The 23200-nt window shown below is 46.9% G+C and overlaps 9 protein-coding genes across 9 annotated transcripts; 5 read left to right on the forward strand and 4 right to left on the reverse strand.

The window, feature by feature from the left end:
- Positions 1–606: 606 nt before the first annotated feature.
- N7509_010069 (putative RING finger domain protein) lies at positions 607–2219 on the forward strand (the record flags this gene model as incomplete). The annotated part of the gene is made up of 4 exons (XM_056634706.1): positions 607–747; positions 791–1322; positions 1388–1838; positions 1925–2219. 4 exons carry the CDS (start codon positions 607–609, stop codon positions 2217–2219), a joined length of 1419 nt encoding a protein of 472 aa, XP_056485326.1.
- Positions 2220–4338: 2119 nt separating this feature from the next.
- On the forward strand, positions 4339–5526 carry N7509_010070 (putative zinc metallopeptidase; the record flags this gene model as incomplete). The annotated part of the gene is made up of 2 exons (XM_056634707.1): positions 4339–4351; positions 4409–5526. 2 exons carry the CDS (start codon positions 4339–4341, stop codon positions 5524–5526), a joined length of 1131 nt encoding a protein of 376 aa, XP_056485327.1.
- A 227-nt stretch (positions 5527–5753) lies between these two features.
- On the reverse strand, positions 5754–6806 carry N7509_010071 (NAD(P)-dependent alcohol dehydrogenase; the record flags this gene model as incomplete). Its single annotated transcript, XM_056634708.1, has 1 exon — positions 5754–6806. One exon carries the CDS (start codon positions 6804–6806, stop codon positions 5754–5756), a length of 1053 nt encoding a protein of 350 aa, XP_056485328.1.
- Positions 6807–7219: 413 nt separating this feature from the next.
- Positions 7220–8885, reverse strand: N7509_010072 (Zn(II)2Cys6 transcription factor; the record flags this gene model as incomplete). Its single annotated transcript, XM_056634709.1, has 3 exons — positions 7220–8032; positions 8093–8224; positions 8286–8885. The coding sequence occupies 3 exons, from the start codon at positions 8883–8885 to the stop codon at positions 7220–7222; spliced, it is 1545 nt and encodes a 514-aa protein (XP_056485329.1).
- Positions 8886–9523: 638 nt separating this feature from the next.
- On the forward strand, positions 9524–10999 carry N7509_010073 (OSTA/TMEM184 family protein; the record flags this gene model as incomplete). Its single annotated transcript, XM_056634710.1, has 6 exons — positions 9524–9590; positions 9657–9804; positions 9882–10134; positions 10197–10322; positions 10383–10532; positions 10595–10999. The coding sequence occupies 6 exons, from the start codon at positions 9524–9526 to the stop codon at positions 10997–10999; spliced, it is 1149 nt and encodes a 382-aa protein (XP_056485330.1).
- A 1140-nt stretch (positions 11000–12139) lies between these two features.
- N7509_010074 (SGNH/GDSL hydrolase family protein) lies at positions 12140–13992 on the reverse strand (the record flags this gene model as incomplete). Its single annotated transcript, XM_056634711.1, has 3 exons — positions 12140–12507; positions 12597–13868; positions 13923–13992. The coding sequence occupies 3 exons, from the start codon at positions 13990–13992 to the stop codon at positions 12140–12142; spliced, it is 1710 nt and encodes a 569-aa protein (XP_056485331.1).
- Positions 13993–15133: 1141 nt separating this feature from the next.
- On the forward strand, positions 15134–16225 carry N7509_010075 (uncharacterized protein; the record flags this gene model as incomplete). Its single annotated transcript, XM_056634712.1, has 1 exon — positions 15134–16225. One exon carries the CDS (start codon positions 15134–15136, stop codon positions 16223–16225), a length of 1092 nt encoding a protein of 363 aa, XP_056485332.1.
- A 2047-nt stretch (positions 16226–18272) lies between these two features.
- Positions 18273–18845, forward strand: N7509_010076 (uncharacterized protein; the record flags this gene model as incomplete). Its single annotated transcript, XM_056634713.1, has 1 exon — positions 18273–18845. The coding sequence occupies one exon, from the start codon at positions 18273–18275 to the stop codon at positions 18843–18845; it is 573 nt and encodes a 190-aa protein (XP_056485333.1).
- Positions 18846–19109: 264 nt separating this feature from the next.
- Positions 19110–20295, reverse strand: N7509_010077 (putative zinc-containing alcohol dehydrogenase; the record flags this gene model as incomplete). The annotated part of the gene is made up of 3 exons (XM_056634714.1): positions 19110–19225; positions 19275–19370; positions 19434–20295. 3 exons carry the CDS (start codon positions 20293–20295, stop codon positions 19110–19112), a joined length of 1074 nt encoding a protein of 357 aa, XP_056485334.1.
- Between the last annotated feature and the right edge of the window lie 2905 nt (positions 20296–23200).

A 23200-nucleotide genomic window follows, 5' to 3' on the forward strand; every position in this document is an offset into this window, starting at 1 on the left:
TACTCTACTACTCCTTCCAGAGAGTTCTGTTGTCTCTCTCCTTGCCACTTGCATCACAATCCTCCGAAACGGTTTCACTGGGGGAAAACGGCGCTGCCTGATGCGACCATCTGCATTGCTATTTTTATGATGCATACTGTGGAAATGGAAAGCAGGGAAAGCAGGTATTGCACTGTCCTTTGCCTTTAATTTCACTTTTTGTCTTTTTGTCGCCTTTCGCCTTACAAGCCCTGGAGTAGATGGTTTATCTAAAGGCAACCGGGCCGACGTCATATTTTCTTTTTTGTCACCACCAACATCCTCCCACGCCCACGCTCACGCCCACGTCCACATACGCTAGTGTTTACAAGTCGGGTTGCTTGCCTTTCTTTCCTGCACTGCGGTGGATCTATTTGTCGATACTTGTCTGCCTCGTCTCCCCTCTTTTCCAGTGAACCTGCCCTGTGCTGCTTCTCCCTGCCCTCCCACGGGGCCATCACACGTTTGCCCCACGCCAGATAAGCAATGACTCGTGACTCTCACTCCGACAAACGGCAATTTTGACCTCTTTGTTTGCTCGGCTCTTTAATTCAAAACTTAAAGTCTCAAACTCACCCCCTTTCCTCCATGGACAATTCTGAACTATTGATCTGCCATGCGTGTGGCGAAGACTGGGTTCGGGATTCAAACCATTACGACAACCGCCTCTTGTGCCCCAGCTGCGGGTCCGATTTCGTACAGATCGTATGCAGCTCCTCGTTCCCTGTCGTGCGTATTTCCCCTAACCGCGGTTGCTTGATAGATAGAAGAGAGTCTTGCCCCCCCTGAACGTGAACGTGACGCCTTTCCCCGCGCCTCTATAAACCCCTTCACGGACCATAACCCTTGGGCTCAAGATCAAGAATCACCTCCACATCCGGGCTCTGCAGCATACGACCCCATGGATTTCGCTTTCCCCGGTTATTCCCATCATACCTATCGGTCTCCTGATGGCCGTTTCTCTTTCAGTTCCTCTACTATCCGGGGGAGCTTCCCACCCCGCCAAGGTGCTGGTGGTGGTGGCGGCGCTGGCGCTTACTCAAACCCCATGATCCCCATGCTCCAAACATTGCAGACAATACTGGGAGACATTTCAGACGCACATGATAATGATCATCACAATCATCATCACCACACAGAGCAGCAGTATGGAAATAGAAGCCCCAGGCCGGAAGAGTCGTCACGCCGATATTTCCCAGACCCCGATCCCGCTGGCATAGATGAATATGCGGAACTCGAAGGACTATTCCCCGCGACTCAAATAGACCCCAACGCATGTCGCCGCCTGTCGAAAGCTTGTCCGAGTATGTATCCCGTATGTCGATGTACGATGAAATCCCTCGGTCTAACAGCCGAGCCAGTCTCCTAGGAACATTCCACTATAATTCCGGCCCAAGGCGTCGGACCGGAAGGCCGAACCCCCAAATGCCGATGGGACCTGACCCGCTCACGATGCTAAACGCAATGATGCGCGAAATGGCTGACCCAAGGCAAAGGGGCCGATACGGCGACGCCGTCTATTCCCGCGAAGCGCTGGAAGAAGTCATCGCCCAGCTTGGCCAACAGGATGCACAGGGTGCCGGCCCGCCGCCAGCAACCAACATCGCTATCCAGTCACTGCCTAAGAGGAAAGTCAACAACGAAATGTTAGGAGCGGACGGTAAGGCTGAGTGTGCTATCTGCAAGGATGGCGTCGAACTAGATACCGAAGTCACGATGTTGCCCTGCGAGCATTGGTTCCACTTCGACTGTATCGAAGCGTGGCTGAGCAGACACAATACTTGTCCGAATTGTCGTCGGAGTATCGATTCTACTGCGAGGTAAGTAGGCATGACAATCACACTTTAACCACGGACTCAAGAAGAGATCAATACCCGGGGACTCAGCTGACATGTTTCACAAAAAGCCCCCGCGAAGGCACCCGCGAAAACCCGGTCGATATCCAGGATAGCCCTGAACAGCAGCAGCAACAGCAAGAATCCGCGTTCGGCCGGCGCCGGCGGCGTAGCTCTCCATTTTCGCGCAGTTCTCGTACTAGTGCTCGGTCTTCGTTTTCGCGGTCCAGCAACAACTCACCCACGCAGGACGCGAATGAACCATCCCGGCCCAGGCGCCCCAGTCGAAGTGAAGGGCATCATCGTGGAGGAATTACCGGCTGGGTCTGGAGCCGGTTTGGCGGCGGTGGTAGTGGCTGTGCATGAGGAGTGATGTGATGGATCTGCTCTGCTCTGATCTTTCTGCTCTCCCAATCTTTTTTTATCTTTCCACTACTTCCCGTCCTGGCATGCAACCCGCGTGTCACACATTTTCTTTTCTGGGATTCTCATTTTTTTGGTATCTTTTTGTTTGGCGATACAGGCTGTTCAGCGTCTCTCTTTCCCACATACCCTATGATCCGGTCCGAGTCTCCCCTTTTTCAGCGGCGATGGCTCTTTGTCGAACTCCATGGCTGGTTTTCCATGGATTAACTACACTTCTGCCGACTGTACATACTTATTCCCCTGCCTCGCCTTCTGGTCTCGGCATGCTCTCGTTTCTTCCTTTTCTATCTTGTATTTGTTTGGGGGTTTTACCCGAGGTAGAATATAGTTTATATCTATTCCAATACAATACTTAGAAATGCAGGTGCATATCAGCAGTGCCCAATAAAGACTATTAGTGCTAGGTGCTCGCTGGAACCTTGGAATGTTTCTTGGGGTTCAGTTGATTTCTTCACTTCAGGTTACTTGTAGTGACCACTGGCAGTTGCCTGACCACCCTTTCGTCTTAGGCCCGGGCATACCAACCTTCCAAGGTTGGAATGGGTAATTCTAGTACTTCCAAGGTTCAAGTTCCAAGGTTAGGCAGTGGTCACCCAGCCGGGTCCATGGATATACTACTATAAAAGTTTGTTCCATCGGCGACCACCTAATTACTAAAAGAGTTAGACGAGATAAATCTACCGATAACCCCAGATTGAAAAGAATTAAAGCGAACTGTTTCAAGTTCTGCATACATAACGCGGTCAGTTTCTCATACTAGTCATATAAAGAGCACTTAAGTGTTGGTCATGGTCAACAATATCATGATCATGATGCTCACCTCATTCACCTCTTTGACCATCAGCATCAACATCGGCTTGTGCTAGGAAAAAAAAAATGCAAAAAGAGAGGTCCTGCCCGGAATCGAACCGGGATCGGCGGAATCAGAATCCGCAGTGATAACCAATTACACTACAGAACCAGTTGATGGAAAAAGGGTGTACTTTATGCCATCATGAGCAAAAACTTATCTCGAGCTCCTAGTAAAACGTAAGACGCCGAACTGAGGAGTTCCTAGATTAACACAACAACACATCCAACATTACGAAAACCAAAAAGTTCTGGTTCAAGTTATAAAACATCGAATCAGGATTGAAAGAGACAAAAAGACGAGGTCCTGCCCGGAATCGAACCGGGATCGGCGGAATCAGAATCCGCAGTGATAACCAATTACACTACAGAACCTGAGATGGAATTTGCTCGAAATATTTGGATTCATAAGACTGAAGCTCAAATACTTAGCGCTGACCCAGTTCTCCTCTCATAGTCTTATTTGTTGGGGCCTATAGGAGGTCAGCACAGCACATAGGCGCTATTGTGGGTATACATTGACCCAAATATACTATATATTCAAGTTCTATACCTTGACTTCTCTGATTCTCTTCATCCAGTTAATACTAGTATGTTATCACTTTACCTAGATAGCTGGATTGGGAAATTTCCGTTTTACCTGACGAAGTGGAATACTCATTATGCCTGAAATAATTTTTGCCAGGCTAAGTCGAGCCAGAAAAGTTTCGAACACATGGGCATAATTCGTAATTCATCTTCTCAGTAGTAGTTGGTGATTAAGGTCGAAAAATATGGGTCTCACGGACTGCATTTGACGTTATGACTTGCATACTGGGGAAGTGGGACCGTAACATGCATCAGAGTTCTGTACCAAGCTCGCCTTGGCGCCGTTATGTGCTTTGGGGAAGTTAACCATCGCATAATACGAGAACCCGTGAGATTCTTCAAATTATGCATTAATGTTAGGGCATTAGGGCCGGGAATTTAAAGATACGGCACGCGCTCAGACTATGCAAAATGCTTATGAATTAAACCCCGGGCATAGCACTTCTGCCCGCGTACGACCACTCTCGGCTCGCCCGGGGCTTCCACGAATAAAAGTTTGGAAATCCCACCACTTCTCCTCGACCATTCTATTTAATTCTATATACCGCCTGTATAACCAAAGAACGACTTTGGGGTTTCCAGATCTAAAAATAACACTGTTGGCGTACATACCTATTCCACCATGCAGGAAAAGAGTAAGGAGGATATCCCCTTGCAACCATTGACGTATTCCGGCTAATACCCCACCGAAGAATTCTCCAATGATGGCAAGTCCAGCATACAGGATCTTCTGGACAGGTATCGACCGGACCTCAAACCGTTCGAGGACATATACCGGGATCTACACAGCCAACCTGAGTTATCAGGACAAGAAGAGCAGACAGCCAAACTAGCAGCCGAGCACTTGAAGTCTTTAGGCTATGATGTGCACACAGGAATCGGGGGTCACGGAGTAGCGGGTGTGCTCAGGAACGGAGCTGGTCCAAAACTATTACTCCGAGCCGACATGGATGCCCTGCCTGTAGAGGAAAAGACCGGTTTACCCTATGCAAGTACTCGAGTCGTCAAGGGCCCAGATGGTGTCAGTACACCAGTTATGCATGCCTGCGGACACGATTCACATGTTACAACTCTCATGGCAGCTTCATCGCTGTTACATTCTGCACGCGATCATTGGAGCGGAACGTTGATATGTATCTTCCAGCCGGCAGAAGAGCATTTAACCGGTGCACAGGCAATGCTGGACGACGGACTATACGAAAAAATACCAAAGCCAGATCTCGTACTTGCTCAACATGTTATGTGCATGCGAGCTGGTACAGTCGGTATTCGCGAAGGCGCTTTCCTTACAGCTGCGGATGCCTTCGACGTGCGTGTTTTCGGCCGCGGCGGCCACGGCTCTTCGCCGCAGACAACTATCGACCCGATTATTATTGGTGCCTCGATTGTAATGCGCCTACAGACTATTGTATCTCGTGAGGTTGTTCCTGGGGAATTGGCTGTGGTGTCGTGCGGTAGCATCAATTCGGGTCATTCGTCCAATATCATTCCGGATTATCTAGATCTACAGCTGAGCGTGCGGACCTTCAAGCCCGAAATACGTGAAAAGGTCTGCAAGGCTATCCATCGGATTATTGAGGCAGAGTGCGAGGCTGGGGGCGCTGTCGAGAAACCTAGGATCACTCGGACATTCTCTGGCCCCTCTACAATCAACGATGAGAAGACGGTTAGCGCTCTACGCTCTACATTCAAGTCGTTCTTCCAGGAGCGCCTCGTCGAAGTGGACCGTCCGGCTGCCAGCGAAGACTTCTCACTTTTGGCAACCGCTGCTGGGGCACCTTATGCCATGTGGATCTTTGGGGGGGATTGACGAGAAAACATGGGATGATGCCGTGAACAAAGGCACAGTCAACGAGCTGCCGAATAACCACTCACCCTTCTTCGCACCAGCTATAGAGCCTACTATAAAAACTGGGGTTGATGCCTTAGCACTGGGCGCACTGTCATTCTTTAAGCGAAAATGAGTTTGAATAGCCGCTGCATATTAGCTATTTCAATTGCAAGTATCATGACATCTGGATATACTACATGTGAACATCAAAATAAACCCATCTCCTGATGCCAATGGGCCTGCGGTTTCGCCACATGAACAATAATCTTCCCTCTCGCTCGCCCCGAGCGGAGTTTCTCGAATGCCTGAACCGTGTCCTCGAATTCATAAACACTATCCACCTGCGTCTGTAGATTACCTTCCTCCATCATCTCGCCGAGTTTAGTGAGATGCTGCCCGGTATTCGTAAAGAAGAAGATAACATATTTCCTCTTCCCACCACCCAGAATCGAAGGCCAAGCCAGGCGTCCAGCAAAAGTAAGCATAGACGATGCGCCGACCTGCACAAACACACCATCCGGTTTCAGGAAGTGATGACACTGGAAGTATAACGGAGAAGGAAGACCGATATGATCAATGATATGGTCGTAAATCACACCCTGTCGCTTGACTCCGGCCACGAGATCTTCCTCGGCAGTGTAATCGATCACATTGTCAGCTCCCATTCGGTAACAGAGCTCGACGTTTCGCGTCGAGCAAGTCACAGTAACGTGACAGCCCATGTTCTTAGCAATCTGAATTGCAAACAGCCCACAGCCCCCGGATCCGCCATTGATGAAGACCTTATCACCTTCCTTCACGTATCCAAGAAGAGACTGGTACGCCGACTGCCCAGCGATGCCAATACCAGCAGCCTGGTCGATCTCCACGCCCTCCGGGAGAGGCGAAACAAACGAAGCCGGGATAGAAAGAAACTCGCCCAGCGAGCCAAATTTCATTGGACGACTATGCGATCCATAGACGAGTTGACCCGGTTTGAAATGCGTCGCGCTCGGCCCAGTGCTCACGACGCGACCGCAGAAGTCCATGCCGGGAGTAGCGGGCATCCCAATCACTAGATGGGTGGCAGCCATCCCCATTTCGGGGACCTTGAAGTCTGCTGGGTTCAATCCGGCGGAAAGAACTTTGACGATCACCTCATTGGTGCGGGGAACAGGTGGTGCGCGGATGGAGTATTTGAGCTCGAGATTCTTCTCCAGACCACCGCTTGTGCCACTGTACAGCCAAGCTTTCATGTTTTCGGGGTGAGCTTCGGCCATGATGGGCGGCTCTGTGGGTCCAGTACTCATATTGGATAGGGGCGTTTTTTAGCTATCTGTAGAAAGCTCTGCGTTGAGGCTTGTTTGGTGCCACGCCTGCCTTTCCTAATCGGGTGCTGCTCACCGAATGTCTTGTGGCTTTGAGTGACGATTGAGCAGACGAGTAAGAATAGCCGTGATGCAGGCTTCGGGGTGCTGGGTGCTTATTGCCGATAGTCAGGCGTCCTGAAGCGATGATTTCACCTTCACCTTCACCTTCGCGGTTGTTGGTCCAAAGTTAAGTGGGGCGGGTGAGGAACGCACTGGCCACAATTTAAAGTGTCTAGGGGTTATCCGCCAAGACTCTACCATGAATGTTTTGTTTTCATTTAACAAGTATGGGATGTAAAGAAAAAATATGTGTACATTGCTCTCTAAGTCCGTTCAACAAAAGGGTATAAATCCATCTCTTGGGTCAGAGTCTCGTTAAGTAAAATCTGAGCCTTCGCTATACCTATAGATTCGCGTAAGAAGCCGATCATCCTTCGAAACCAGGTCCCCCTTGACAGAGAATCCATTTTCTTGACCAATTTATGATGTAGACATAGAGAGCTGACGTATGCGGGCCAAAGAGTCATGTAGCCCCAAAGAGTGGGAATATCAGTCGCCGAAGCAAAATCAGAGGAACCATCAAAAGAGAGAGCCAGGAAGTAAGGTAGTGAATAGGAAATCTCAGTGCTCAAAGATATAAGCAGATCAATCGTGCGGGCTTCCAATCCGGAATATTCTGGCTTCAAATATGGTCGTTGGTGCAAAAATTCGAGAAGTGTGATATTCAGGCGAATGCGAGTTGCTCGGCACAGGATCCATTTGCTCGCTGCCATGCGGTTCGGGTATGAGTACATTCGCTCGGGAGCGCCGGGACCTGAAAGTAGATTTTTCGACCAATTTGGACGTTTGATATGCGAGACGAGGTTGAGAGTCACATCGGACCATTCTGGAGGCAGATCTGCGGTCCATCCCTCTAGCCTTAGGTCGAGTTCGAGGGTTTCGTTGAGGATATCTAGGTTCGTTTGATTGGTAGAGCTTCCGAAGCCACCACATGTCCCGAGTATAGAGCAAACTCTTGCGGAATCGGACATCAAAATGATCAGACGTTTTTTGGGATCATATTCAAACGGAATCTGTTGGATCCAACGATCGAGATGCGGTGGTGGACATTTTCGTTCTGTCAAGTAATAAACGACCTAGATAAAATCAGCACCTTGGAGGTGGGGTCGTTGTGACTTCAGATAAGGTTTACATACCAGATGAGAGCATAAAATTGAAAGATAGCTGGAGGCATCCTTCAGACTGGTATTATCCCTATGGGCAATAACTGATTGGGTGCCTTGCATGTGCGTTATCCACGAGCCATCACGTTTAGAAGACGTGAACATCTGAAAATGGTTAGCTTATACAAATTATTTCACGCGGCTAGTCAAGGGTATATGTACCTACCTCGTATAAGCTGAAGAGAAATATCACCATCAAAGCCTCGTCCTGTTGCATCTCATTGGGGTCTGACATTAGCATCGCAAGCTGTTGCAATGCCTCGCCGTATAGCAATCTGCTTGCCTCATTCGCTTCTTGACACCCGTAGCGACCGTGATAGTTGGCATGGGCAAGGGCTTTAACGACTGTGAAAATGCACGAGTCTTCGGCTGCAGTTTCGAGGATCTTGGGGAGTTTGCCTATCACCCCGGGGTATCTCATAAAATCATAGCAGAAGCGATTATACGCTAGTTGGGCCAGTGAATCATTTGGGTATTCCTGAGTCGGCACTTCTATTCTGAATTCTGCGCGCTGCCGCCACTTCTTTGTTGCATTGGACTGCGCCTTTGAATTTTGGTCGCGGTGAAGACGGTCGAAATCAGCTTGGTAAACGCAATCGCGAGAGCCTTTATGACATCTTTGACATGATGGCTTGCCCTCGTCACACTGTGCCGATTTGTTAGAAGGAATTGTTTTCTGGAGTGCCGGTAGGAACTGAGAGGATACCTTGACTTTTAATTCCCTGCATCGTCGGCATCCTTTACTCGGGCCCCGATTATTCGGCATTATGTCTCTGATATATTAACTAGCAAAATGTGGAGTTTAATGCGAGGCCCGTGAGCTTTGATTCTTGGAAGAGGTGAGAAAGGAGGGTTTTGGACCCTATTTACTGTTGACTCGAGGCTGTTCTTCAAGCCGGGCGGGTTCACAGCCCCAAGTGCCCTTCGCTGATAGGCTTACCGCAAAAGCTGCTTCAAATCGCCTAGCGTCTCACGAATGGCCCCCACCTGATAAGTGGGCGAGTGTCATCCAATAAACTTGAGAATTTTTGGGATCATCGGCCGCATCTGCTTCCCCATTTGGAATGCAGGTTGTGAGGCTTGTTTAAGGCTGATGGCGCCCAGCTGAAGACATGGATAAGCACGATTTACCTTCTTTTGTGAGGGATTTGGAAGTAGATCATGTCCTAAAGTAATCAGCAGCATCTGGACTCAACGGGGCTGCGCAAAATCAGTGTGCACTCATTTACGGCTATAAAGGTCACTGTCTGCCTTTGTGCCTCTGTGCTGTCTTCAAAATAATTATACAACAAGATTCACTTCCGAGCGCCATATTTCCAGGTCAATTGACCATTTTCCCTAACGAACCCAGCACTCTATAATCACAACGGCGGCTGAATTTCTCGACTATTATTCAGACTCAAAATGGGGATTTTTAGCCATGATGACAACAGCAATACAACTTGCCCGATGCCGAAATATCTTGTTGCTGGTGCGCTATTCGATTTCAATGGATTAACTCGAATTGGAACCCGAAACTAATTTTGCTTTCAAATAGATGCACCTGATAACGTTGTCGGTGACCTTACTTTTCATCAATTTAATATGATCCTCTCTGGCGCCTGCACGGGCCTCACTTGTTTGGTGATTTTCATGTCTATGTTTAACCATGCGATTCACTTGAGCGATCCGAATAGGCAGATTAAGTAAGTTCGGCTCTCTTGTTCTATAACAATAAAGCTACAGGCTTTGGGGGACACCTGTTAACGGTAACCACTTGAAGAATTATGAGGATCGCCATTATGTTCCCGATATACTCGATCTTCTCATTGCTTTCGATCTGTTTCCCCGACACATATGTCTATCTAAATGGATGGGTAAAGTTCTTCGAAGGGATTGCCATGTATTCCTTTCTTATGCTGCTATGCGACTTTCTTGCGCCCAACGACCGACACCGAGTCGAGTTCTTCGCATCCTTGAGAATTCCCAGCAAATTTGACAAAGGCAAGACAACAGACGGACTGTCGTGGTTGAAGGTTAGTGACCCTAACTTTAATCTAGCCGAAAACTCAACTAACCCGCTACGCTATACTCACAGCGAAGTTGGTTTGTGGTTCTGCAGTATCCATTTGTCGCCTTCATTCTCGCCATAGCGCAGTGCATCACGCAGGCACAAGGGACTTACTGTCTCGAAAGTAAAGATAAGCATTTTGCTCATATCTGGGTAAGTGGAATGTATACCCTCCAAGTTCGAGAGATCATCTGTGTCTTACATTGCAAACAGATAAACATTATTGGAATCATATCGCTCGGAGTAGCGATCGTCGCCATTCTCGGATTTTACAACAACCTGAAGGGTTATATGAAAGAGCATAAACCACTGCTTAAGCTGCTGGCTTTCAAGCTTGTCGTTGGTCTTGAGTTTTTGGAACAGGTTAGAGAATTCTCCCCATTAGCCGGAGGACTAAATTATGGCAAAATCTGATGACTCAAAAGATCATATTTATGATTCTCCACTCCACCGACGCCCTCAAGCCGTCCGATACGCTAAGCTACGCAGACACAATCATCGGCTTGCCCACCATGCTTATCTGTCTTCAAATGGTTCCATTCGCATTTTTATTTTACTACGCGTACACTGTCAAGCCATACAAAACGTCAAATTCCGGTGTCAAGCATAGCAGCGACTCTCAACAATATCTTGCTGTTGTCGACAGTGAGAGTGGTGGCCACTACATCAAACGCTACCAGGGAGGCCCACTTGGAATTTACGCATGGCTTGCATTGTTCAACCCGGTGGATTTTTTCCGAGATATTAAATCGACATTTGATATGTTTCATGATGCTAGGACAGGCCCGTCGAGGGAGGCTGGAATGAATATGCCAGATTACAGGATGTAGATTGAGGATCTGTGGTGGATTTTGAGTGTGGTGAGGCCGCTGGAATTCAATTCAATATTTTCTTATCTGATGTGACACCTGGGCACAGCGTCAAGTTCTTTCCAGACTTTGTAATTTTAAGGTTTCCGAACTCGGTCTACCAGTAGTACTCCAGGGTTAGTGGCAGCCCTCAGGCTGGAGGGTGTGATATAATTTCAAGTTACATCGCCACCTGGCTGTAGACCTCGGGACCGCGTCTATATATTTTGAGCATCAGCTAACCCGATAACTTATTGGATTCATGTAGCAATTAGCTCTCATTATTGTGGTATACTAATACTAGTAATAGCCTTCAAATAGCAGTAGGTTGACAGGTTGATTCCCTAGTTTCCTAAATTCTTTATTTTATTTAATCTTGGTCATCTTGATACATAATGTTAGTTTTAAGTGATACTAGTAACTTGTCCCGACACCTTTTCGTGTCCCGCATTGACTATATTTCTTTATTGTAGGAAAATTACATCCAAACACGGTTCTGTAGTGTAATTGGTTATCACTGCGGATTCTGATTCCGCCGATCCCGGTTCGATTCCGGGCAGGACCTCGCTTTTTTGTCGTTCCGACAACTGTCGGGTGTCGGAATGTGTTTTTTTTGCCGAGAAAGTACTTCGCAGCAGCAACTTTGGTTCTATATGGTGGTGATTATTCCAAAATCGACCTCCAGCCTTACTCTTTTTTCTCGATATATTTGTTATTTGCCAGAATGGTGCAGCCCTTTGACGATATCGTCTATACAACGCTTCACTTTATATTTCTTCTTCTTCAACCATACATTAGTATCTTTCCATCTGTGGCCCATGTTATAATTAGTGCCCAAAAAGTCCTGAATTTAAAAATGCGTAAAGTTTTCACCCCCTACAACATTCGTGGCTTTGCTAATTGGCGCTCTCTGATCATTCTTGAGCGCTGGAGTTCGAAGAATTCGTCAAGCGAGTTCAAAAGATTCAAGAAGAACTTTCAAAGAAGCCGACGGTGGGTGCGAAGAGTATAGCTCACCCGCAGTATGACTAGCTATTGACCAGAAAGCCTGGCGTCTTTCTTTTATTACTTTTGCCTGTATCGTTCCTGAACTTGGATCTCTCTTGTAGATAGCTATAAGGCCTAAATTTCTACACTCAGACCTGTGGTTTCCACAATATCTTGCGCTCCCCCAACCATACCACGTTCCTGACAAGCACCGGCCAAGCCAGCAACATAATTAGCAAGCCTTCCACATGCAACGCATAGGATACTTGTCGAAGATGTACAAAGATCAACGGCAATGTCTCCGCTTGTTTCAATATTAACACACCCACCTTTCCCGTCGCTGCAACATAGCTCGCTATCTCCTCTTTGGTCCAGCTTACCATTAATGCTCACCACATCTGCAAGTGGGGCGTCATAATTCTTCCCGCAAGTTGGTGACGATGGATTCGGAGCGGTGCCTATCTCCCAAGAGAAGGTGCCACACGAGATAGAGGCATTGCCGTCTCTATAAATACTGTGGGTATTAAATTCGCCTATATTTAGGTTTGAGTTAGTATCAAATCAGTAAAATTCTTTGCGGGGCCTATCTTACATCTTTTCAGTCCGCTTTCAAAGGTGGACTTGCAGTTCGCTGCATTGCAGTAACCGGATCCTGGATTCTTGTACGCCAGGGTATACTTGACGTTCCCGTCAATATATGACTGCGTGTGGCTGACGGACAAATCTTGAGCACAAAAGCTATCAAGGTAGCCCGTCAGCGATTCTGCGGAGCCCCCGATATTCTGTGCACCGCAGGACATCGTAGGGCTGTCTTCTGTTTTAGCCGCCGTATAAGGCCAAACGCTCTCAATTTCTGCAACAATCTCGGAATAACCCTGCGGCTTAGGATGAAAAACTCTGGCAGTGCCGGGACCAAGGGGATTATCGCTGTTGGTACTGATGGAGCCATTTACAGGTTTGAGGCTCGAATCTTTTGAATAGGCAATAGCAATTGCGCAATCAGCCAGCTCTCCCCAATCCCCCGAGGCATCGGCCTCGGCCTGGCAGGTATTGACATCAATACTCCCGATGGACTTGGTTCGAGATGCGATATCGAAGAAATAAGTGTTGTCACCATCTTCGATGTCCTTGCCAGGCTGGCAGAAGCGGTGCTCATCGAACCGATGAGACCAGTTCACAAATATGACTTTGTTGTCACTGCGGCCCTTAACAATCTCCCCAAGTCGATCGTTCAGCTTTGTGCAGACATCATTGAGCTGACGCCGCACATCTACCGTTAGCTTGGGCTGGTAAGCGCCCCAGTATCCGAGAGACTTTTCGTTGCATTCATCGGACAGCGAACCATCAAAAAAGGGACTATACCCGTTTGCGAAGACTCGAAATGTATCTGCAGTATTTTTCGCTATGATAGCATCCATAACACCATTATATGTGGTGGCAAAATCGTCGCTGGCAATAAATTTGAGGGATGTAGACAGTTCATCTTGACAATCATGCGACGCCGGGCCCTGGAAGTTGAAGATACAACCGTCGAGAAGTTTAAAAAAACCGGCGTCATTGCCGCCGATGGAGACCGTAACAAAGTCAGCAGCAGACATTCCGTCTATCTGCTTTTGAATTGCCTTTGAGCTGCCGGAGCTGCTGCTGCTTGCTTCCTCCATGAGGGCACCAGAACAGGCGCGGTAATCAAAGCTGTGGTCACTCCCTAAAATGCTACTGCGATTGAGTTGGCCTGGATAGCCGTCGCTATATCTCCAGCAATTGCTGTCTAGCTCATCGCCAGCCATAATGCCTGCCGCATAAGAGTCACCCAAGGCCGTATAGCCTTTGATATCCAAAGGTATGGTGTCTCGTGCCGTTAGGGCTGTGAGACATGTCAGCTTGATTATTAACTACCACGAGAGAGTGATCTACATACGGAAGGCATTAACACTTGCACAGCACACAAGAACTAATGCAAAGACATAGTGTGCAGCATGACCAGGCATATTGAAAACAAGGGTCATAAGCGTAGTACTCAAAAATTCGTATATAGTATATAATGCAATAAACTTAAGCAGAGAATATTCTGATTTAAGATTACACTTGGTCTATTTAAGTAGACATTCATAATACCAAGGCACTTATTCTACACAGAAAGTACTATCTTCCAAGCATAGAAGATAGATTAAAAAAGATGCCATCCTAATTTTGGCTATAGATATGCCGGTACCATATTTGCGGGGCGTGGGGGCCTGGGGCCGGGGGCCATGCTGACAGGAGGTGGGCAAGGTCAAAGAGTTTGCAAAATATCATTGGTTATGGACGCATGGGGCGGTGGCTTATATTAGTTATCGTGACAAGTATTGCTGCCCTATAGGATCATGGCTCAACACTTGATCAAGCCGAGTCTTTCGATTGTTGGCTCCTGCGACGATAAACAGTATCGTAGGATTGGAGAATGTATATCATAAGATTTATGAGGCTTGGGGCTTTTACATGCTACTATTTAATCATTTTATTCTATCATCAATATGCAGGAAGCTTATGGGAGAATGAACAGTAACAATAGAGCTTTTTGTTCAGAATAGTCCCATTCACTAGTAGCGACTAGCCATAAATACTCCCTCTACTGACGTCTATACATCTCTTCCATGTCCGTTCTCTAAGTTCTGCGCCTCCACAAGGGTACCCCCTACTCGGCCCCCAGACATGGATTTGATCCTTTATGCAAGTTTTGAGGGGGGATTACCTTCATCTCGCAATGCCCGAAGGTCTCTGTTCAATAAACGAACATCCTTATCGCCCCCATGTATTCGAATAGCGCAGCTGAACTATCCCGTCTTTCCTGCCCCCAATACATGAAACAGCCTTGCGGAAAGACCGGGCAGGTCGTTTTTACATAGTGGAAATTATTTGGAAGATTTTACTTGGCAAATATCTACGTGCGCTGAATGACAGAGAATTTCTAAATCTGGCACAGATACTTTTGTCTAGGTGCAGTGTTTGTTAATATATGCCGAAGCATGCAAGACGATTGCAGTATATAAAGCGGATTCCTGCGTCGAGAAGTATAGAGCCTACTACTAAGATTAATTCTCCGTTGCAATTTTCAATATTAGATAACGATAATCGTCAAACTCTACCAATATGCAGCTTCATGTTATTTTATCATCTTTGACCCTTGCGTCTCTAGTATACGCAGCCCCAAAGGCTCACTTCTCCAAGCGAACATACCCCAAATTCGAGAACTGGGGTACAGATGCGGTCTCCAAAGACCACAAAAAAAAGTTGACTGATGCGCTACCCGATGCCATCGACTTGGTTACCCGAGTATCCGAGGACTATAACACCTACAAAGACATCTGGTCCAAGTACTTCCCTGAGTCCGACCATGATGATGTCAAGAAGGTCTATGCGCAGATAGTCTCAGACCCAACCAAACCAGATAATGGAGAAAACCGACTCGAAAACTGTCAGATTGTCGGAGAAGATTTCCAAAAAGGCCAACCTCAAGACTCGTGTGCCGAAGGAGCTGAGGCCTGGACCTCGAACCTTCCTGATGGCTCGTTCGGTAACCCGCCCGGAACTAGCATCACCTACTTCTGTGATCCAGCATATACTGGCCCATTGAAGTACCAAGACATGCGTTGTGTAAATATTGGGAACACGCTAAGTGACAAGTTGGACTTTCTGGGAGCGACGATATTACATGAGTGGACACACAACGACGCTATTGGCAAGGAAGCCATTGGGACTCATATCGCCGATATCGGTGGGGAAAAAGGCTATGGGCCATGGGGTACTCGCCAAATGCTACAAAATGACCCGAGCTCATGCAAGCTTAATGCTGACAGCTATACCTGGCTAGCATTGGAGGTCTTCTGGACCAAGCTTTGTCTCAACGGCAAACGGTTCAGTGACCCAGTCAAGCCGGCGACGATCTCGTGCTTTCACGCGGGCGACCCAAGTGGCCACATGGGTGTCTGTCCCAATCTCGGCTCTACGGGCTGGTGCGACTGCGGCAGCGCCGGAAAATACCCTGTGCTTGATGGAGATGATATTTGCGGGTATACAGAGCAACCAGATGTAGAGGCCATGGATATCTACTCTACCGACTGCGGCCCTACGGAGGCGGGTCCTTCATCGCCAGAGTGTCATAACTATACGGCGCCAGTGGCAGATGTGCAGAATATCAATTCACAGTTGAACTCCTGGGGGGGATTCAACTATATGCTGTAGCAGTGGAAACGGTGGTTGTGTTAACATCGCTACCAGCGGAGATATTGCGGTCGATCTGTGTTCTAGCGAAACCACGCCGCTCTGTGTTGGTTGCGCAAGACTCGGAAATTATGTTGCTGGCATGATTGGACAATGCCAGAAGGACGGCAAGGTCGGTGGCAAGCAAGATATTGTGGAGGCGCCTGGGCTTAATGTGCAAATCTAAGGGCGATGCAACGGAATTGTTAAATTTACATATTTCTGAGGTGGAATAGTTAGCATTGAGCGTTTGAATATTATCAGCAGTTTATGGATACAAAGGGCTTCGAAAGCATAATCTACAGTAAAAGAGAGGATTGTAATATTCCAACCTTGGAAGGTTTCTAGGTCCCATTTGTCACAAAAGTCGTGATTTGCCAGGAAATTCCCTAGTATCATTCCAGATAAGATACAAAAATCTTGGAAATAGAGAAATAATGTAAATAATCGACTCAATAGCCCATCCAACTATGTACTGATAGCGTCATAGTCCTGCCTGTCGGATAGCAACGGCGTATTTTCGTCAAGGGCAGGGCTGCTAGTAGCCTCCTGAGTTGCTGACCTCTCGTATACATAAATGCACAACGCCAAAATTATGGCCTCCTGGCATCCTTTGATAAGAAGGTTAATCCAGGAGTTCCACGCAGCAAACCAACGACCTTGTAGTGAGACTTCATCCAATCTTCCATACTGAAATGCAAGGGACGCCGCCACCAAGAAGTAAGTTGGTATCTGAGTTGCCATCGTGAGAAGACTGAGGCTCCCCACACGTCCTAGATTCCAGGTATAATAAAGCTGGGGCAAGCTATAAACGAGGGTGAGAATTGAAGAGAGCCCTACAGTCCCAAAAGACCAGGACTGAACTATTATATAGTACCCTGGGGAGAGAACTCGTGGGTTGATGGCAAAGAATAGCGAGGGGATGAGCAGGAAAACTTCGAGGACAAGACCGACGATGATCGCGACTCTAAAGGGAGTGGGAAATTTACGCCACCAGTTTGGTTCTTGCTCCTGTACCCGGTCCTGGTCTTGCTGTTGATCCTGTTGCCCATCCTCACCTTGTACATGCTCTTGTGCCGGTGCTTCCCCTTGTTGTCGGGGTAAATCCAGAGAGGTGCTTGAGGAGTAGTACAGACAGAGTACGAATCTGCCAAAATACACTTAGTAAATGTTGTGAAACTAGCAGAGAGAGCCTTACATGACATGAGAGCCGACCCAGTCAGCTGAAAATTGCCAAACATCCATCATTTCAATCATACATTGACCGGTCGGGCTTTTATCGCGACACCCTTGCTGTATCTTCCATGCCGATGGAAGTACCAAGATGTTGGCGAGGCAGCTTGTGGCATAGATGGAGCGTAAGAAAATATAGACAGATGATATCCCATAAGTTCTAAGACGACTCTTGATGCGAAAATATTGAGGGACATAGGAGATGAGAATCAACAGAACGAGCAGACTACCTAGGTCAGTATCCCGGAACGACTTGAGAGAAACTCGACGTACAAATTCAACACTTTCCCCAGTGTGGAGGAACGGAATGCGTCCCTGTCGCTGTAGTCCAGTAGATCCATTCTAAGATAAAATCGACGATGTCAAGCCGGAAAGATACCACATTGTACGAGAAGGGAGGGTGCGGGGGAATGAAGTATCAACCTTGCAACACTTCAAAGTTGGGGGCCTAGCTTGGCACTACCTGGGCATACTTGCAATCATTTTGGCGTTTTTACGGCCCCAACTTGAAGGGGGCCAAATATAGACGAATTTAGTTGACCAGGCCGGTTTCACAGGTGTCCGACCGATTAATTTATTCGATTCAGCCTTGATTCCAAAAATACTCTCAGCCCAATTTTAGAAAATGTATTTCGGGCGTGGGCAGGTTGGCCGATCTGCCTTGCCTCTCAGGCCTTCATTGGCGCTAATGACAGGCCATAGCTTCCACAGGACATCGACATCTCCTCTTCTTCCTCACCCATCGAGACTCCTTACCCAACCTTGTAACCACAGCCAAACGCTTGATAGCCTCAACATGGATCGCCACATCAGACTCGAAGTCCACGTTCCTCCTCTCCTCTCCTACTCGGATCCTAAAGATCCTCAGCTCACTTTGACTCTGACCCTAATCAATAGCGCCACCCCGGTGACGCTCGTTCGACTGGATGCTGGACTTGTCCCCATTGTCAACTGTCTGAAAATCTCCGAGGCTGATACCGGGATCATGCCCCCATTACCTACGGTCGACACGTATCGCAAAGGGCCCCCGGGTACAGCGACCCAAGAAGATATGGATCGCTTGCTCACACTGCACCCTGACGTCCCGTACGTAATGTCTCAGAGCTTTAGACCGCTTGGGCATGAGAAATTCACACCAGAGAATACCGGCGGAATAAGCGAAAATAAATACAGGTTTTGGAGGTTAGGAATGCACTTGTTGAAAACAGGACAGCCGTATCGCTTGAATGTGATCGAGGGCCTAGGTACATATGCGTGGATGGAGGGGGATAAAACCGATTTGTTCGGCAAGTCTTGGGAGAACTCTCCAGTTAAGATACCCATTTTACCAGGCGAAGGAGTGAAATTTCGGATAGAGGACGTAATATAGAAGTCGACGTATTCTATCGTTTTAACAGTGGAGTGGAATCAATCACGAGACTGGCTGGGAGATGATAAATGAATGTCAAAGATGAAAGTAGTGGTGATATGAAAAGAGATAACTCTAGGGAGCGAACCTACCTAAAAGCGGTCTGAATCCCTGAGGCTGGGGACTGTGATAACCCACGCCTCAAAAAATTGATGATATGTATTCTTCTATAACTATTGTTCGATAACGAACGAATAATTCCGCAGCGAAGACTTCGTCGTGTAACTATGAAGAGCCGTTCATCACAATCTCAGGCATCGTCACTGCCACCTTCAGGGCGCCATGCTTAGATGGTTCCCCAAACGCTTCATAGGCATTATGAATGTCGTCGAATGAGAAATCTGCACAAAAGTCAGTATGATCTAGGGAGACAAATTTCATAATACGTACTGTGCGAGATCAAGAAATGAGGATCGATGCTACCAGTCTTTACCATGTTTAATATATCTGGAGTGCTAACAGCATCAATGAGTCGGGTCCTCAAACCTGTTGAGAAATCATTAGCAATTGCTAGTCCCGAATTGAGGGTATGGGGATGTGGGGATGTACAAATATTTCGATTCCAGAGTTTCTCTAGGTGCAGCTCGCATGACTCGCCGAAGACACCTAGGCTGGCTATGGTTCCACCGGCACCTACCAGCGCCTGCGCAATCTCAAAAGACTGCGGCGTCCCCACTGCCTCAATGACCACATCATATCCCCGCTCCTGGGTTACCGATAAAGCAGATGAAACCGCAGAATCTTGACCATCAAGGACACTGAATGTATGATCGGCACCCATGGACGTGGCCGTCTCGAGCCTTGGATGACCCCTTCCAACGACGGCCGTCATTGAAGGGCTGAACAACTTCCTTGCCATCTGGAGAATCGTCAAACCAATCGGACCAGTCCCTATAATAACCACAGTAGAGCCGGGCTGGATGTCGCCATTCAAGATCCCACATTCATATGAAGTTGGAACGGTATCAGAAAGAGTCACCGCAACTTTCTGGTCGATGCTCTCTGGCAGCACATGAAGAGATAATGGGGCATGAGGGATGCGTACATACTCGGCCTGGGTCCCGTCAATCTTATTTCCCAGGATCCAGCCACCGGTTTCACATTGAGATGGCATCTTCCTCTGACAATAGTAACAGGCCCCGCAGCTGGTGATGCAAGAAATGACCACTATTTGCCCAACAGTAAAGTTCGTGACATCGGCACCCAGAGAGTCAATCATTCCAACACCTTCGTGGCCCAAAATGCGGCCTGGGGTACATGTTGAGACATGGCCTTGCAAGATATGCAAGTCTGTCCCACATATAGTGGTATGAAGAACCCTGACGATGGCGTCGGTAGGATCTAAAATCACTGGTTTTGGACGATCTTCAACTGATATCTTACTTTCGCCTGTGTAAACAACGGCTTTCATGTTCGCGGGTGTTTTGGAGCTTGCAAGTTAAGCAGGGTCTCAAATGTCAGATAAAGAAGAGAAAAAAGAAAAGCAAGTCTGGTAGAGTCTGATTTTATACTAGGCTGACATTTTTACCCTCAGAAATGCGAAAAAAAGAAAACCCGATACTCCGTAGGATTAACAGCATTGCCCCGTCGAGGCTATGCAAGCGAATGTGACTAGAGACGAGCCATTTTGTTCCGGGGAAGTTCTAACCGACAAGCAGATGAGTGTTAGTTTAAAGCGACTAGTTTCTAGTACCTATTAGCAAGAAAAATAACTCGAAGGCAGTTTGACACGATGCAACTGAAACACAGACAGACTAGTCATGCATGCAGATGGCTTGGTTTAGAAGAGATATTTTTGCCGATGAACTTCTATGGACTGAAGGGTTTTATCTGCAACCATGTTTGCTACCTTTATCTTGCCAAGATTTACCTCTAATATGCACTCTTACCAAATCAACAACACTCGCGAGAGGTTAGGCGAATCATCTTTCTTGAGTTTGACGGGCATATTGTGGATAAACGAGCGCCCAGACCCCACTCGTATATTGCTCCCGTCTCACGATCTGCCATGAGGTGGACTGCCACTGATTTTGCCAAGGATATTCCCATGCGGAAATAGAAACAGCAAAATAGTAAGTGAAGACAAAAAAGAAAATACAACCAAAAAAACATACAACAGATATTGTATGTCAGTGGTCACCCAGCGCCCACGATTATTTTCTAGGCGGCTCGCCACCCTATTAGGCGCCCTTCAGCCCATCGCCTAAAGAGCTCAATTTGGCATCTGAAAGTCGCATTCGGGTATTTTAGTAGGGTAATAAATAGCAAGACGCTAAAGTATACCCAAGCAGATAAAATAGATAGATTTTGCTTTTCTTGATTGGCCTATAATTATATTGATCTAGCTACTACAACTAATTCATACTTAGGTATTTCTTTTATAGTCTCTATTTTAAGAACGGGGGAATGGAGGGCTTATTACCCGATCACGGCTAAAAGAGGAATCATATCATCAAAGGCCAGAATACCGTAATGCGATACCCTGCCCCCTCGTTGGAAACACGCTAGATAGCCATGTGAGCTTTGCAAAGGAGAATGGCCTTAGGGAGATACCTTGATTCCTTCAAGTTTCTTCGCGCATCAGCTTTTCAATATCTCTAGTCGAAGCAGGATCTAGCCCGTTTCGTACATCCAACCTTCTTGCCTAATCGCCCGTCATGATATTTACAGAGCTAGCAGCTACTTGGCTACTTAAAGATTCCTATAAGTTTATTTATAAGTAGTATCCATAGGTTTTATGATAATCATAGAGACTAAATGATAAATCTATAGTCAGGTTCCAGCTTTGAACATGTAGAAAAGGGCCATCATCAGACAGTAGAACAGTAGATATCACTAATGCTAAATGAGTTAATACTCTAAACATCAATAATAATGATAAGCAAGTTGGCCCTTTAAATATTATTAACCATCATAAAATGCTTAATATTCTGAATTTTCCTAATATATTAACTCTACCTTTGTAACGAACTGGTGTTGTTACCATTCTTGGATGCCTCATGCCTACGGCACCACTCTAGGCATCCACACCTACACCTGTATATCTAGCTTTCCATCTTAGCTTCCATCTTATTTTGCTCGAGCTATTACTTTCGTCGAACGCTACTACTTCCTTTGCTTGCTGCACTACACCGTATCCTGATCTCTGTGAGTACCTGAGCTCCTCACAATCTTAATGTTCTAGCATAGCAAGATAGTAAGATAGGAAACGTCTCCAGAATATCAAATTACCTAGCACACCACTCCTTTAGTTCTAGCACTAACGCAACACCCCTTTAATATTACTCCATGCCTCCCGCCCCACCCCTCCCCACCGCATACTTCAATACAATAGCAATATGGCCTAGGCTTTGCTTAACATTTATAATTTATGCAAATCACCTGATCTCAAAAGTATGCCCCGGATTTGGGCATGCCAACACTTGGGCCGATTTTCAAATAGGCATACTCATATATTTATGCAGATCTTCTAGTTATTACCTAAACAAAGAATGGAAATATAAACATTACGGGGTATCACAAACGGAGGCTTCGTCTTCATATACTAGTACATCCTCATAAAGAATAAGCCCTAGGGTAGCGTCCCCTGTAAGCGCAAGCCGCTTATTGCCTAGCTGGCCATAGTAACACCGGCAGCCTCCAGGCCCTTCACAAGAAGAGATCATCATAGAACGCATAGTTAATAATAACTTCCACAGCACAGATGCTTTTGGTTATCATTAGTAGGAGCATATTGATGGATCTGGGGTAGATCGGGATCCGAAAAGTAGAGGATAAAAGATTAAGACGGCTTAGAAGGGATGAGACTGGAAGGAATTGAATATTGATTGGGAAACAAAGGTCGGTGCTGATCCCTCTCTCTTTTTATATCGCTAGTCTTTCGCCTTGCTTTTCCAATTTAATCTCACGCCATAATTCTGGCTGTATAGGATGACCATGTCGAAAAACAGTGCCCCTCAAGGTTTGGAATCCATAGAGCAAGAGATACTAAACATTAAACAAAGCTTATTTATGAATACTGCACCTAGTCGAAGCTCTGGGCATTTGTGTCGGCTTACATGCGCACTAGCAGTCAGCAAACGCCTTGAGCGAGTAGAATGGCAGTAGGGAGTAGGATTCAAGGGTCCCAAGGAACGAAAAAAAATATGTAGCCTATCAAGTCTCCGTTCTCTAGGTTAGAAGCACAGCTTTTGTCTTGAGAGGAATTAGGCAAATAGGATGAAGGAAAACAGAAAGAGCGAACTAGTTACAATATGGGGGATATGATGTCGTCAGGGGCTCCAGGCAAAACACCAAATAAGCATCTGGGCATCTAT

The sequence above is a fragment of the Penicillium cosmopolitanum genome (genome assembly GCF_028827165.1).
Source record: "Penicillium cosmopolitanum strain IBT 29677 chromosome Unknown utg000009l:1.0-9042332.0:1.0-9050551.0, whole genome shotgun sequence".
NCBI classification, from domain to species: domain Eukaryota; kingdom Fungi; phylum Ascomycota; class Eurotiomycetes; order Eurotiales; family Aspergillaceae; genus Penicillium; species Penicillium cosmopolitanum.